Source organism: Electrophorus electricus, chromosome 13 (genome assembly GCF_041902795.1).
Source record: "Electrophorus electricus isolate QZ-2024a chromosome 13, ASM4190279v1, whole genome shotgun sequence".
Classification (NCBI taxonomy): Eukaryota; Metazoa; Chordata; class Actinopteri; order Gymnotiformes; family Gymnotidae; genus Electrophorus; species Electrophorus electricus.
The window spans coordinates 16032053-16049736 of NC_137509.1; the positions used below are offsets into that span (position 1 = coordinate 16032053).

Genomic DNA, 17684 nt, shown 5'->3' on the forward strand with positions numbered 1-17684 from the left:
GAAAGTTATTTAACTCATTATGTGTGTACAATGTGTAGCTCATATTGTGAACCATAGACCTCTACAAGCAGTAAGTTTCTCAGTGTAGAAAGATTTCATTTCCTTTCAAAGATGTCTTTTCATTTTATGTATTTATTCATTTGCATGTAATCAAATGTTGCATGTTTCCAAACTTATTTGTTTAACTCATGTGAGTACAGTGTTACTCATATTGTGCGCCAAAGACCTCCCAGTAACAGTTCCTTAGTACAACAAGATCAGTCAGCCTCCTGTCTTTTTCATTTCATTCATTCATTCATTGTGTGATCACTAAAATGACCAGGAAAGCTTTTGAATTAATGCCTAAAAGCATTTGAGTACACATAATTTACAGTGCGTTTTTTATATTTTCAATATTCCCAGAGGCCACAAATATCATATGGCATTGAGATTCTTATTCACCTCAGATTAAATACAGAAACAACAGCTTGGGGTCAAAAATGCAGCAGCGTTCTAAATGGATATAAAGTTCTAGTTTTTAAAAATAAAAAACATTGGATCTGTTTATGGAATTGTACCCTCCAAGCCTGGATTTCTTCAGTGATCCCTTAATGGCAATATCAGTATGACCTCAGTGTGTTTTTGCTAAATAAGTACTGTGATGCCATATTCTTACTCCTTACTCACTTCTTTATGTGCTGTGGTCAAACTGAAGGAAACAGTCCTCGTAGTATACTTTTACAGAATATAGTTGGTATATGTAGGAACTCTGTGTCTATGTGTGTATGTATATATATATATATATATATATATATATATATATATATATTAGATGTATACCTGTCAGTATATCATCATGTATAACACACCCTAACATGATACATATTTAATTTTCAGACTTCTTCAGAGTGAATGTTTCAGGCTGATTAGGGCAGGAATGGCAAGAGTCACTCTAAAGATATGACAGGCATGAGAGAGGAAGCAAGCAATGGACACATGGTTTTCATTTTCCCAATTTCAGCATTTTAGCACTTGGTTTGCCACCAAAAAAAGGTCCACTTTGGTTGTTATTGTGTTCAAAAATTATTCTGTCATAATCATTGGAAAGAGAGAACAGAACATGTTAAGATGATTTTTCCCCTCTGATCCTTGGGTTACAATTGTCTAAAACTAAAGAGACTCTAAAAACCCAGGGTCTGTGACAGATTATCTGTCCAAAAACATGGCTGGGCCACTTGTAGGAAATAAATTTGCACATTCCTCAATGCTACAGTAATGGGGCAGCTTCTCAAAACTAAACTAAGGCTAAAGTTGTACTAACTACCTTTTTCAGTGAAAGGGACTGTGCTATGATAGATACTATCTGGCCCTGCTCCTCATACCACCCCCCAAAATATGCCTCTTTTTGTGCACTCATGAGGCTTTGTGGCACTTCTTTTCTTGGAACATTTACCTGACACTTTTATCCAAAGCAACTTACAATTATAACTGAGTATAATTTGAGCAACTGAGGGTTAAGGGCCTTGCTCAGGGGACCAACAGTTGCGCTTGAACTAGAACCTTCCAATTACAAGTCAAGAACCTTAACCACTGAGCTTTTGGTGTTGGCAGAAAGGCTCTGTAATGCTCTGTAATGCAACTATAATCCAACAGTCTGTACTGAATCCGGTTTACAGTGGAGAAATGGAGTGTCTTTCTAGTCTTGGTATTATGACTCTGCATAATAATAATAATAATAATAATAATAATAATAATAATAATAATAGTGGTAAGATAAGATTTTAGCCAAAGTGTGGGGTGGTTTCCCAAAGCCCATGCTAAAATTCACTGGAAATAACAAAATGCACAAAACACACACACACACACACACACACACACACACACACACACTCAAACAAACACAGGCATGCACATTCACATGGGCATATACTCACTGAATGACTTCTATAGCATTGTAAATTATTGTAAAGTATCTCTCATTCTATCTTTCAGCACTGACACTGGATCTGGCAGAGTCTAGGCTAAGAGTATTTTTGGACTCTAACCTATTTGTGCTAGCTGAGGATACTGTGAGTAGACAACTAAAGCACTTTTTTTCAGCCATTCTAGTTAAGAGGTGTCAGTTAAATGCTATAAATGCAAATGTAAATGACAAAAACATGCCTCTACTCAACAGATGTGTATGAATAATCTCTTATAATCACTTAAGGAGAAAGTCTGCCTTTTTTCAATTCAGTAAAATGATCTAATTTCTACTCTTTACTGGATCATCATCCTATCCCTTGGGATTAAAAAATGGTAAGTGAGATAAATGAGATTGAGGAGAGTGTGACAGAGAAGAGAAAGAGGACATTTGTTTCCACTACCAAGTAGCAGGAAATTATCTTCAGAGATTGTATTTAATGTCATTTAAAATGCTAAATGTAAGTGCAAGGGACATGGCTTTCCGTGGACGCAAACACTTTATTGTTATGCACCATGGATGTGGTTGTTGCAGTCTGATCAAGGATTGAGTGATGGGGAGGAACACTTGCCCAATGCCTTCCTGGTCATTCTTGTCAGGATCCACACAATTATCAACATTCGCTGAAGACAAAGCCCCTTGTGAATGTGAAGACCCTTTCATTAAGGCATCGGTTGGTACTACATCTTCACTCAAAGCAAGGCCAAAGTAGTAGCCAATGAAATGTTGCTGCATTGCAAACTGTGCCAAGGCAGTTTAATGAACTTCATTTGTGGAACTCTAGTAAACAATACGTCCAATATTACCAGGAGTGATACCTCAACATCGACCCAGCCACCACATTGACAGCCGGTGTAATGCAGTGAATGTCACAATGAAGCATTTCAATATGTAATCTTTAACACAGCTATATATTAAAATGTATGTAATAGTATTCAGTATGTCACATATCTAAGACAATATTTAATTTAGTTTTGCTTACTAAAGGTGAAAAGGGAAAACCTGGAGGAGCTGATGTGATTGTTTCAATTGCAAGAGAGAACAGATGAGAAGGAAGAGACATCAGTCAGCATTAGCAGCACAGTTAGCCATGATTTCCCATTGCTCCAGTCAAATATGTATAGAGGCGTGCTACTATCTATTAGTTTGATTTCCAGTGTTTCAGTTTGATTTCTTAGTGTTTAATATTACCAGCAGTTATTAACATATTTATGGAATTTTTAATAACAATATAAAATGAACCCATAACAAGCATGCTTACGTGCATATATAACTTCCACTGTTAAATATGAAATCTATCAAATTTTTTTGTAAATGTTATGAGTGCAAACATTTCTAAACAAAATCTCTCCTCCTTCAACCGGAAATAATTTTACAAATGGGAGAACTTAGGAAGTGAAGGAAAATAGAAGGCAAAACTACATCCTTCCTCCTTGTCTAACAGAGTGAATGAAGAGTGACTGGTGGAATTCCATTAGGGCACGAGATAAGAGATTCCTAAATTAGCTACTGTTGACTCCCAACTCACAGAAGAACTATTTGCAAAGGGTCAGATGAACAGAGTTTCAGTAAACTAATTTTATTGATTAAGCTCTCAAACCCCAAACCTTCAAAACAGTTTAAACAAAAAGAACACACTATTGTAGCTGACCAACAGGCAACCAAAATGATGGTGTAAAACCTTTCAGATTCACCAAATACCAGAATCTTACAGCATTACTCAATTGCTCAGATCTGAATCAAAGGTTTGAAATCCAGGCTTCACATGTGTCCTGACTTGACACGGACTAACAATCAGGAATGGTTATACATTGGTGTGAAAAAGTGTTTGTCACCCTTTTTTTTGCATGTTTGCCACAGTTAAATGTTTCAGATCATCAAACAAATTTAAATATTAGACAAAGATAACAAAAGTAAACACAAAATGCAGTTTTTAAATGAAGGTTTTTATTATTAAGGGGAAAAGAAATCCAAAGCTACATGGCCCTGTGTGAAAAAGTGATTGCCCCCTAAACCTAATAACTGGTTGTGCCACCCTTAGCAGCAACAACTGCAATCAAGCGTTTGCGATAACTAGCAAGGAGTCTTTTAAAGCGCTGTGGAGGAATTTTGGCTCACTCATCTTTGTAGAATTGTTGTAATTCAGCCACATTGGAAGGTTTTCGAGCATGAACCACCTTTTTAAGGTCATGCCACAGCATCTCAATCTGATTCAGGTCAGAACTTTGTCTAGGCCACTCCAAAGTCTTCATTTTGTTTTTCTTAAGCCATTCAGAGGCCAGACATTCTCCGTCAGGATTTTTTGGTAGACAGCAGAATTCATGGTTCCATTTACCACAGCAAGTCTTCCACTGCCTGAAGCAGTAACACAGCCCCAGACCATCACACTACCACCACCATATTTTACTGTTGGTATGATGTTCCTTTTCTGAAATGCTGTGTTACTTTTATGCCAGATGTAAATGGAACAGACACCTTCCAAAAAGTTCAACTTTTGTCTCGTCAGTCCCTAGAGTGATTTCCCAAAAGTCTTGGGGATCATCAAGATGTTTTCTGGCAAAACTGAGACAAGCCTTTGTGTTCTTTTTGCTCAGCAGTGGTTTTTGTCTTGGACCTCTGCCATGCAGGGCATTTTTGCCCAGTCTCTTTTATATGGTGGAGTCATGAACACTGACCTTAACTAAGGCAAGTGAGGCCTGCAGTTCTTTGGATGTTGTTATGGGTTTTTTTGTGAGCTCTTAGATGAGTCGTTGCTGCACTCTTGGGGTAATTTTGGTCGACCAGCCACTCCTGGGAAGGTTCACCACTGTTACATGTTTTTGCCGTTTGTGGATAATGGCTCTCACTGTGGTTCGCTGGAGTCCCAAAGCTTTAGAAATGGCTTTATAACCTTTACCAGACTGATATATCTCAATTACTTTGTATCTCATTTGTTCCTGAATTTCTTTGGATCACAGCATGCTGTCTAGCTTTTGATGATCTTTTGGTCTACTTCACTTTGTCAGGCAGGTCCTATTTAAGTGATTTCTTGATTGAGAACAGGTGTGGCAGTAATCAGGCCTGGGTGTGGCTAGAGAAATTGAACTCAGCTTTCCAAAGATGTGATAAACCATATTTAATTTATGTTTTAACAGGGGGGTGCAGGCAATCACTTTTTCACACACCTTGACCCATGTTGCTGATTAAAGTAGTTTATGACCTGTTGTTGTTTTCCAATTAAGGTTGTGTCAATTTGCATATATTGCTTGATCTCAGTGCAGCATTCAATACTTTAGATCACAACATTTTACTATATAGGCTAAAAATGTTGGGATTAAGGAAATAGCCCATTCCTGGTTTAGATTTTACCTATCTGATCGTAACCAATTTGTGAACATAAATAATGACTATTTAGCAAGGTTAGTTTTGGTGTCCCACAAGGGTCTGTTCTGGGATCCCAGCTTTTATCTTTATATATGCTACCTATGGGTTAAACTATTTATAAACACTGTGATTGTTTCCACAGCTACTCTGATGACACATAGCCAATCCAGAGGACAAATATCATCTTAATATTATGTTTGTTTTTTTCCCACATGCCATCAAGACTATGATTTTAGATGTAAATAGAACAATGTATATTCCTGCCTTGTAAAAATGTAATATGCTATGAATTATGCATGTAAATGTACTCACAAGCATGCACACGCACCCCTAGACAAATAGACAGGTCAGTCCACCATAGGAAAGGGAACGTGCCTGCAGAGGAGAGCATGACTGGGCAAAAAAGTAATGGTACTGAGATGAGAGGGAGAGAGGGAGAGACCCAGATCAACCAGCCTGAAATACTGCGTGTAACTGCAGACCCATAAAGATCATCAATGATTGAACTTAACACTGATTTGTCAATGCCTCAATGCAGTTCTTACAGCGTATTAGTATTATTGTTACAGGGTGTCTGACAACCACTGTGATTTTGCTGAGACTGCTGAATCTGGAACTGGTCTGCAGCTGCAGACCAAAGTTTATGTTTTAAACTTTAAAAAACTTGAAAGTAGTTATGGATCACCATAAAGTTCGCGATAACGAGCTGTTCAAACAAGAATATGAGCAAGTGAACGACAGTGTGTTTACACAAACTATAAAGCAAATTAAAATAAATCGCAGAGCGTTTCAAGGCATGAGGTCAACCTCTCGTCCCTTCTTTAATAAGTACTTTGTAAAACAAACGCGCGCCAAAGGGAAACTCGGGTTGATTGGCTACTTCTGCTAGTCTGACTGGGCACGTGCTGCTGGTTGTTATGGAAACACATACACCACGTGTACTCTTCGCATGCGCACAATTTTGTTGTAGTTGTGTGCATGTGCAACAGATATTTTCTTTACATTGCTGAGTGTGCATAAAAAATATCTGTCTTAATCTATATTCGGAATTACATCTTTGCGTGTTATTAGCTAGTCAAATACGCTCATCTACCCCAGACCGTTACTTCTAGCAACCCTGTAGACGTCTAATGCGTGTTTAATCTTATTATTTTGTTTATTGCGAGCATAAATATGTCTGGCCTCAAAATCGGGCTAAAGTCATTTAGTGTGCACTCTGCATTAGTTTAACCAGTTCTGCGTGGGTGGTTTGGTTAAATCTATAGGAGTCTATCAGTGCGAAAGAATTTCCTCACAGATGGAAGAAACTAAGAATGTGCGATTGTTTTATCGTAGCGCGACGCCGCCTCTCACTGACGGAGGACAAGACTGCGTCTTTGTTCAGCTGAAAAGATGCAGACTTGTACACAGATACTGAGCACGACGCGAACAAGGGTGTCTGTTTTTCCCCTGACAGCATCGATCTGTGTCAGTACGCTTGCTGAGATTAAATTATGCAAAGCATCTTGTAATTCAGGCTCTTTAAACATAGGCTACATAGGACGTTAGTCATTTCACATACTGCCATTGCAGGGGCCTGTGGGGGTGGATGGAACGATTCCCTTGGACTCACATTGAAACTTTCCAGTGCAGAAGTGTGAAGGGGTATTCGTGAGCGTGCCTACCACAGGTCATCAAAGCTTCATAATTACTATGAGGTGTTTACCAGTTAGTTATTCGCTTCATATAGTAGTGGTAGCAACTAGTTACATTTACTCCGTTACATGTAACTAAATGAAACTAATGGATTTCTGCTTGTCTGAATATTTTTTCAAAACGTAATACTTTTATTTACTCTCAGATTTTTGACGAAAGGAATCTACCTTTAACTCGGTTACATTTTAATCATGTACTAAATGACTAATTTACATTTAGTCTGCTGCTAATTCATGTTTTGTGTCTATGGCAACTCAGTACTTTAACGCGAGGTCCGAGTGGATCAGGACGCACAGACTTCCTCGACAAGGACGAACATTTAATTGAAACATATAAACACAACGGCACTTACACGTATTAGAAACAAGGAACATGAAACGGTTAACGATAAACAGGAATAACTGTAATAACGACGACGCTAACATTTAACATCAATACGCTACATTAACAATGACCACTGATACTGCACACACTAACAAGGGGTTAAATACACAAGGTACAGGTGTGCGCAGGCGTGGCCACAAACAGATCCCCCAAGTCACGTGGCGTGCCAAACCTTGTGACTCGCGGGAGGCGAGCGTTCCGTGACAAGTGCGTAACTATTTTTACCTGATACCTCACTGTTTTACTCCTCAAGGATTTTTTGGCAATCTACTTTTACTTAAAACTGAGGAATTATTTCAATGAAGTTACAGAACGTAAACATGATTATTTCACAAATCAAATGTGGCTTTAATAAACTAGCCCACTGTAATGATGCCAGGGCATGCAGACTGGGCTGTGAGATCTGAGAATTCACACGCCATCATAATTATATAGTTTTATATGTAAATATATATGTATATTCCTGCCTTGTAAAAATGTAATATGCTATGAATTATGCATGTAAATGTACTCACAAGCATGCACACGCACCCCTAGACAAATAGACAGGTCAGTCCACCATAGGAAAGGGAACGTGCCTGCAGAGGAGAGCATGATTGGGCAAAAAAGTAATGGTACTGAGATGAGAGGGAGAGAGGGAGAGACCCAGATCAACCAGCCTGAAACACTGCATGTAACTGCAGACCCATAAAGATCATTTATGATTGAACTTAACACTGATTTGTCAATGCCTCAAGGCAGTTCGTACAGCGTATTAGTATTATTGTTACAGGGTGTCTGACAACCACTGTGATTTTGCTGAGGCTGCTGAGTCTGGAACTGGTCTGCAGCTGCAGACAAGACAAAGTTTATGTTTTAAACTTTAAAGGACTTGAAAGTAGTTATGGATGACTGTAAGGTTTGTGATAATGAGCTGTTATGATCCAAATCCGCAATCCTTTAAAATAGCACCTGATTGTAATAACTAGGCACTTGTCTTTCTCAAGATGAAAGTCGTATAAAAATCAAACGGGGTGGTGCAGATACAGCAGATATGGCAAAACTCTATGAACTGAGCTGAGTACCCAGGACATGAGTGCCAATTAACTCAGGCCCCATCTCTAAAGGCATTGGCATGGCTGTGTGCACAGCAGTATGTCCAGTTTATCAGTGATGCAGGTTACTGAAGGAAGAGAAAATTGGCAAGAATGACAGGAATGAATAGGTCAACTAAAAGAAGAGTAAGAACTACAGAAGAGAGAAGTAAGAAATTTAGTAAGTAAGGGAAAGGAGATTGTAGCTAAGTGAGATAAAAATAAACTAATGTTACTGCCTGTACTGCTTATGACATTGATATGTGACATTCAGCTTTGTAAGGTTACTTCTACATAGGACATGAGAACACCCCAGGCTCAGAGACAAAAGAAAAGAATAGAAAAGAGGCAGTGACGGACCATGGCAGCTGGAAATGTGTGCAGGCTTAATGTGTGCAGTAGGCAATGGCCTTCTACACTGACAACTGGACGTGCTTGGCTGAGAGAAAATGGGAGGGGGGCTTTAACAAACAGGAATATTATCATTACGTGTTGCCTTTTGGTTCAATCCTGGGGAGTTTTGGATGCTGAGGGATTTTTGAGAGCGGCAAGAACTGTGGCAATCCAAGACTACAGCAGGTGTACTCTGATGCAAACTCTTTCTCTGAAATAACAAAGGTTTTGTTAGGGAAAAGGTGTTTATCATACACAGCAATGTGAAAGGTAAATGAAAAATTTGCTCCATTCCATTCTCCATTTCAAAGATTTTAAACCAAAACAAAGGAAGGAGGTTCTCTAGAGACACCAAACTTCTTGTCGTCTTCTCCCCTGGATTCCATCCATCTTTGTCTCTGCATTTAACCTCGCTCTCTCCATTATTTCATTTTCCCTACCTCCCACATGATGCATCTCTCACTTGGATCTCTCCACACTGGGCAGAATATCAAATCTGCAGCTTGGCACACAAGCCATGGAGACCATCTTTAGGCCTCTTATTACAGTCCAGTAGAAGTGAACATATAACGTCATCCACCTTGACTATGGCAGCACTGAACCTCCCACCCTGTTGCTTCCCTTCCACGACTTTCCCTTCTGCCCTGTCCTCCTGTTGGTCATGCATGCCAGTGATTTGGTCAGTGAGTAACCGTACTGTAAGGAGGCAGATGTCCACCATAGGAGCAGAGCTGATAATAAAACTGCCTTTTATCTTTTCCATCACAGAGACACAGAAACAGATAAACACACACACACACACGTTCACACAACTTCTTAAAGACAGAAATCCATCACTAGGAATTGTGTGTGTGTGTGTGTGTGTCACACACAAATGACAATAATGACACTTGCATAATCTCGACAGAAGGCTCATCCAAACAATCTGCTGCTATGGAGCTCAGGATCCACCCCTCCCCCTTAGTGATCTGAGCTTTGACGCCACACTCTCACCCGCTGCACTCTGTAGTTCTCACCCACATGTTCGGTCTTAGCCCTTCAAGCCAAAGCACTTCCAGACTGAGCAGCCAACCTTGTGTGCCACTCACTCCCAGCTATCTCTCAGCTGTCAGTAAGTACCGAAAAGCTGAGGTGTATGGCATCCAAATGAAAAATCAACTGAATGAATAAAAGATAATCTGGGCGATAGCAATAAAACTTGATCTCATAGTACTCACACAGTACTTAATCCTGCAATACCCACATTATGATAAATAATAATATGATTCAAATTAAGCAATAATAATGTAGATAATGTAAACTACCCAGTGACCCTGAAGGGGACTTTTGATTGGTTCAAGTAGACCTTGGGATTTTCCAAACATTACCTCAAAAATGTTCTCTAGCTTGTTTATGAAGTTTGTGCTTGGAGGGGTCAAACATACAACCCCAAGCTAACACCCTTTTATAATGCCAATGAGAAAGCATCAGTAGTACTTGTACAGAAGAGCCATTCTGAGAGATTCTGAACTATGGACAGAGTACAAGAGTGGGAGGTACGTTCTGCAGGAGTGTAGACATTCAGAATCATGATCAGGCACTGGCCTAGGGAATAGTTCTGGTTTCCAGACCAAGCACTTTCAGAAAATGTCTGTAAAATGTGCAAAACGCCATAAAGGGTTCACCAAATCATAACCATTATTTGATGGCCTTTCTCAAGGGCTTATGACTTCAGAAGACTACATGTTAAGTTGCACTGCCAGTCTGTATGGTCTTTAGTCTCTGACCTTTTTTATGCACTGTGCAAAGGTGTGAACCATCTTACAAGTACAAGACAACTTCAGTTTTAGGAATTGATTAGACTGAAGCATTCAGTAGGAAAAAATGTTCTCACGTTTAAATGGTTGTTAATGGAGTGTCCTACTTCAGTAAAAGTGCTCTTGTGTTCTGTAGTCAAGGGGCTATTAAAAAATGGCCAACTAAATCTGCAACTTAGCTGCAGATATTGCGGAGCTATTTCTGGCGTTGGTCTGTACAAGGTTAGGATTGCAGTGAAGTACAGCATAGCTTTTAGAAGTGTGCCCTGTGACAGCTCATGCAAAATTTAAAAACAGAATTGGCAGGAGGCCAAATAACTGTCATATACTGGAATGTAATTTTCTTGTGATATTGGTTCTGGACAAATGCAGGAGTTTGGCCCAAGTGACCTAAGAAAATCGACTATATTACAGAAATTGGAGCCATGGTGTGGACTAGACATCTGGAAACGACGCCATCTCTACTGGTGACACTGATAAGATCACAGTGCAGTTCAGTAAACAATCCTGAAAGGCGCAGGAGTTTTCCAGTTACTGCACTCTGCGATTCACTGCAGTTGACTCATTTGCTCCGAATGATCTCAAGGGAGCCTACCATTTCTGAACTTGTCTCAGGTGCAAATCATTAGACACTTTCCCCTAACATCTTATTTCCATTACAGTCCAGTGATCAGATTATACCAGCGCGCTGTTTATCTTTCCTCAAAGAGCTTAAGCAAACCTGTAGCATACTTTTAGCCACGATACGCCAAACTATCACCAAAGCACAGCCCTCAAAACGCAGCTCAACTTTTTCGACCAGAGAGGCTACTGAGACATAAGGTGCAAATACGAGGCGCATCCTCGTTATCTGGTCACCAGGGAAACGCCGTTTCACCATCCTCCTGTGATGGAGTGATGGACAGAACGACCTGACACTGCGCTGCATTTGGCACCGTCGACCTTGAGCGGTCTTTGCTAACTCGCAATGTTCGGTTGATCTGATTCGCATGTCGCCTACCTGACGAGCAGGGTCCTCATTGGGAGACGGCGTTCCTACTCCGGACGATGCAATAGGAGAAGCCATGATACAGACTCGCGTTGCTTCCCACTCCTGAGGACACTTAGTGACTCTCTGGGCACGTTGAAGTGCCAGAGAGTCAGTCGCTGTGTGTCGCAGAGTTTTTACACGACACTAAAACGGAATTGAATACGGTCCCAGTTCGGTGGCAAGGCATGGGTTTTGTTTTTGCGCCTCTAAGATAATGACCTCGGAGTATGCAAGTGGTTGGGCGCTTGAGAAACGTAATATCCCGTCGCCGCTGTTGGTTTTGGTTTGAAACCGTGTCTGCGCAGCTCTTGTCGTAGTCTCTTACTTTGAAGCAGGCAGCAGGGCGCTCGGCTGCCCTGCACGGGGATGTACGGCGATTATGAGAATGTCTCGCGCTCCCTCGCGCGCACACGCGCACCCTGCCCCGGGTGGGATGGAGAGAGAAAGAGAATTTAGTAGGATACGCGTTGTTTTCAAGGCAGGTTTTTCCTTCTATACCAGCAGTCATTAATGTCGAGGGTGTTGCCAGAAGTTATTCAGCAATCGGATATTATTAGACAACTTTTCGAACTTTTAGAAGTCAGTCAGAGTCAGTGGTGAGTTCAGTTAATATAGTTTTAAGACTTGATTCGCGTAAGGCATTTGAAAATGTCATTTTGCCATATTTATTGATTGGCTATGACCTAGGGACCTATGACCTGGCGGACTACAAATAGAAATAATACTGGGAGGAATCTACCAGGAAGCCTGTTATGTCACAGCAGGTGTCTGACTCGTGTCACTGAGATTCAGAAGTGGGAGGGAGGGGGGTGTGCACTGGACCCGTAATGTATTCCCACCAAAAACAGAAGAAAAGAGAACTCCTTCAAGCGAATGAAGACGAATGGAGGAGCTGTCACTGGCCACGCCGCATTTAATCAACAAAGGGTCTGTGTCAGATTGTCTACATTTGAGCAAATGTCACCTAAAAGAAACTAACTTTAACACACAGCTCAGTATGTTAGTAAAAGTACCAGAGCAGGAGGACAACTACAAAGAGCAAAACTACAATCACTGATACTACAGGTTAGTATGAACAGATTCCTAAGAGGACTATATAGCAAGGAACACATTTATATAGGGAGAGACTAGTGAGAGTGTTTTGTGAGAGAATATTTGATAATGTGTTACTAAAATGCTTGTAGCAGTAACCCAAAAGTTCATGATTGTTCTTGCCATATTTTCTGTCAATAAAATCTTAAATCTTTATGCTTGCTATGTACTCATTTCCTTTGGTGTTTTCTTGAAACACTTTATTTTACTTTGCTTTACTTTACCTCCAGGGAAAAGCCCACATAGCCCCATGGGTTGAGTAGATAATTCACGCTGAATTCTCATCTGGTGGCAAACGTAGGGACTACTCATTGAGAAAGAATAGAAAGAATTGTTTGCAAAATAGACTTGGGTTTTAAAATTTGACTTAATCATGCAAGACAAAGCTGTCTGAAGTGGGCTTTGTTTGTGCAGGCAGAGCCTACCTCTCACTCGTAAACAAAACAAGACTACAGGCCATCCTGAATGTCTTTGTTATGACACTGAATTGTATCATTTCATCACTAATTATGAGCTCTTCTCAGGATCATCAGAGGACTTGTTCCCTCTAAATGGGAATCACCATGGTAACAAAGACTGGCTGTAGTCATAATTGTGGAATCTGTCAAGTAGTGGTGCTGTCATCCCATAATATTCCATTCCTGTTACTGTGAAGTATCATTCACCCACGTAACCATTTATTTTTCTGTCGCTCACAGTTTAAGGGAGCCCAAAAAACATAAACATGCCATGATCCATAAACCCATGTGGGCGGTTGGGACCAAGTTTTATACAGTAACAGAAAGAGAGTATAACAGATGTCTTCCTTCTTTCTTGGTTGTATCATTTCAATGTGAAATATGATATCAGACAGATCCCAAATACACTCACAAACGTGAACTAACCTGATGCATGTAAAACATTTATGCTCAGTTATTCTTCTGATAATTTACATTAATCTAATGCTAATGCTAATGCTCAAAACATAGCTGCATTGTAGCTATGGAATCCTAAGCAATGACAGGAAAACCACTGCAGTTCTCAGCATTTCAAAGCTATGCAGCTAATCTAATGCTATGCAGCTCTTTTCCAAATAAATATTGCAGTGCAGATCAAAGAGACAACTTTCTCACTATTTTAAATAATATTTTTTTTATTTTGAATGATTATATAAAACATGTCATTATATATTATAATGACTTAGATATATTATTATATATTGTAATTACTAATTACCTTTGCATATAATGAATCGGTGTGAAGTTCTTTCACACTTGTTAAATGATTTTGGGGAAGTGTTGTGAAGCTAAGGAGGCTATGCAGAATGCGGGGACTAGTCGTAGAAACAGAATGATACATTTATTCCAACAAATAAGACGACATAGCTTGTAGGCTATCATGGGTTAAACACCGACAACATTCACACTTAAACAAGAGATTTTTATACAAGCACACTAACAATACACAACAAGGAGCATGTGTGAAACACAGGGAGGGCATGGCCATACGGACGGATGAACACACACACACACACACACACACACACACACACACACACACACACACACACACACAGGGAGACGTTTGGGAGGAGGGGCCGAACTGTGACAAGTGTACATTTTGATACCTTGCTGACAGCTCTGTGAAATGTCTTGAAGGGACTTGACACAATTTGTTGTGACAGATCTTTTTGAAAAATTCAGTGTGTGTATGTGTGTGTACAGTTTTATTATGATATTCATCTTAACTCGAATAGCCAGAAAAATTGTTTTGTTTGTCAGCACTGTGCTGCATGGGGCAGAGGCTATTGTTCTCACAGAACTACTAAGTGAGTCAGGTCACTGCTGTCAGTGAGCATTACACTGAGATATGCGACAGGTGCTGCCCGAGACTGCTGGTTTCCTAATCAGCAATGCAAGTAAGAGATAGGGGAGATTGGATGTGAGTGCCCTTGCACACACACACACACACACACACACACACGCACACACACACACACACACACACACGGCAGTTATGTACATCACTGTGCTGTAATGCACAAATGTTTTGTATAATGGAAATCACATGACTTGATGTTTCTCTTTAGAAGCTAGCAATCATGCAAGAGTTAAAGTGACCATTTATGGCAAATGTATTATCCATGTCCACTATGTCTTCAGTGGACTATCATACACTGTGGAGCAAAAGAGAATGGCATAAATCTGAGGTAAGATGTCAATGTCTCTCTCTCTCTCTCTCTCTCTCTCTCTCTCTCTCTCTCTCTCTCTCTCTCTCATACACACATGTACACACGCACACAAACATACACGCACCGCACCTACCCTTCAGCAACAAGGAAGTACCATATTGATGCGTACAGCCAAAATAGTTGTGTGTGGCAATGGGAGGAGTGTGTTCCAGGTGAACAGGCAGGTGATCAGATAAGACAATTATGTGTAGCCTACTTAAGGCTACCTGGTTTGGAGAGAGAAGGCCCTAGTGACGAGATCAATAAAAGAACAGTTGAACAGTTTGGCTAGTTTGTGTCTGTTAACTTTTCAATTTGCGCTTTGTTTTAATAAATCCTGACTCTGAACATTCTTCCACTGGAGTTTTTCCCAAAGAACAAGTGGAAAAACACTTCTGAGCTGTATTTTGGAATACACCATATCACAAAATTGTTGCTGTTGTCTTAGTCTCATTTGCCAATTGTAAATATTTTGTTAAAGTATATTATTGAAAATAGCTAATATTTTTGCTAATAGACAACTAGGATTTTTGCTTAATTTTAGACACTCTATTGAAATTCATCCATTGTGGTTTCATCACGTTAACATCATGACTAGCGCTAAATGCAAAATGTCAGGAAATGTTTTCAGTTAAAGGCTTTTTCATTGTATGTCTTATTACACTGAGGCTTGAGATCTGCATATTTCAACTCCACCATGCTCTGCTCCCTTCTCTGACTCCCTACCTGGTTATCATCAAAGATACAGACAGCGCTGTGTCTGCTGGGATTAACATATAGCAAATATATTGCTTTAGCTGTGGTTATTCTACTTATGTGGTTCCAGAGCACTGTGAACACCTGGAATTTATCAGGCACTCGTGCCATATTTTACATATAAATGGATATGACAAAGGAATCTGAAAATAGTTTAAAGGAGATACAAGAGATACTTGCATCTCCTTTTTTTGGAACAGCATTAAAAAACAATAAATCATAAAGTAACCTAGATATACTGTTAACAAATTACACTCATAAGAGCAAACCCAATTTTATGTTGTAGATGATTTTTAAAAATCCTAATTTATTCTACCTTTTGCTTCATTGCATAATCAACTAAAAATAAACTTTTCATGCTTGGCTATTTATCTCTTCCTTTCTCGCTTTTCTATCAGTTCTGTCACAGCTGTTCATTAGAGTGTCTCGCTGTAGAAAGTAAGTAACCTTAGTAATCCCACCCCCTCCAACCCCAAGGAAGGGAACTAAACACAGCAGGTGTAGGAAGGATGACAGTCATTCTGCTGGCTACAGTGTTGGTGCATTCTGGTCACATGGTTACATTCTCTCCACTGTGAGTGGAAGAATGTGTTGGATAACTGTCACAGGCACACTGAGCTGTCAGTCATGAACCAGTCACCTTCAGTTCTAGTTGCACTGACTGAAACATAAGGTCAGATTTTATATCGGGGGGGACTATGCATTTTTACAGTTGCATGATCAGAATTGTTTAGATTTAAGCATGGGTGATTTGTGACTCATGGCTACAGTGACTTCTGTTCGGTTCCCAGCCCGGCTGCTGCCTGTGAAGTTTGAACGTTTTTCTTGTGCTTGTGTACATCTCCTGCAAGTACTCTGGTTTCCTCCCACGTTCCAAAGGTGTGAACGGTAGGTCAACTGTTTGTTAGGGCACCCTGTTTAGGGCTGGTTCTTGATTTGTGTCCTGTGAAGTCGGACTCTGGCCCCTGCGCCACTGAACTGGATTATGAGGTTTAGAAGATGAATGATTTAAGGAAAACTCTGCTTTTTTTAATATACAGTATACAGTCAAACATTTATAAAATCCCACTTTTAAAAACTATAAAAAGTTCACCATTATTCACATTATTCATGAGGTATTTGTACTGGCAACAAATCTCTGGCACATGTAATAACTTTGTATCATTCCTGTAAATAACCCTTAGGTTGACTAGGAAATGGGAAACATTCTGCCAAACATGACTGGTCTTATGTCTGAATCATTTTGGTGTTAGAGGGCTTCCTTATATGACCCAGCTCGCTCAGTACTCTCACAATTCTGGAGCATGGACATAATATTAAATTGCCTTATTCACTCTTTTTGTGGTTCCTTTACTAATGTATGTGTATTAATTTGAATCATTCATGAAACAGACCAATCCCTCTTGCATTCTAACTAAAATACAGTTAACATTAAAATAAATCTGAATTATTGTAAGTAGTTCCAACCAAATATGAACTGATTACTACACCTTGATGGTCACTATGGAGAAGATACAATTTCAGAATGGCATGACAGACTTTGGGGCAAGTTTATCCCATGACATTTAGTTAATTTTATACTAGCAGTACTACCAATCTACATGTTTAAGACCCTTACATGGAGGAAAAACAAACAAACAAACAAACACACTCAATTGCAATGCATCCGAATGGTTAAACATAGAATAAAGGAAAATCCTTGAACTTGTACTCAAACTCTACAACTCAAACGCTACAGGAATTAAACACAAAACATCGCCATCTGCTGGTAACTGGTGTTTCACACATGCACATCTTTATCAAACATTGCGTCTAATTTGTGTGTTTTTACAGTAAGATGAAATCTGCATGGAGAACCTGACTTATTTAAGGCAGAACACAAAAAGCAAAGATTTTATCAAAACTACAAAGTATCAAAACATAACATTAAAAATAAATCAGACACCAGTTA

General features: G+C 39.7%; 1 protein-coding gene across 1 annotated transcript in view; it reads right to left on the reverse strand.

Annotated features, from left to right (window-relative positions):
- The window catches only part of ank2b (ankyrin 2b, neuronal), a 123414-nt gene extending 111316 nt beyond the window's left edge, over positions 1–12098 (reverse strand). Inside the window, exon 1 of the mRNA XM_081694806.1 lies at positions 11647–12098. Coding sequence (XP_081550932.1) covers positions 11647–11712 — 66 coding nt within the window. The 5' untranslated portion in view covers positions 11713–12098. The remainder of the gene's footprint in view (positions 1–11646) is intronic.
- Between the last annotated feature and the right edge of the window lie 5586 nt (positions 12099–17684).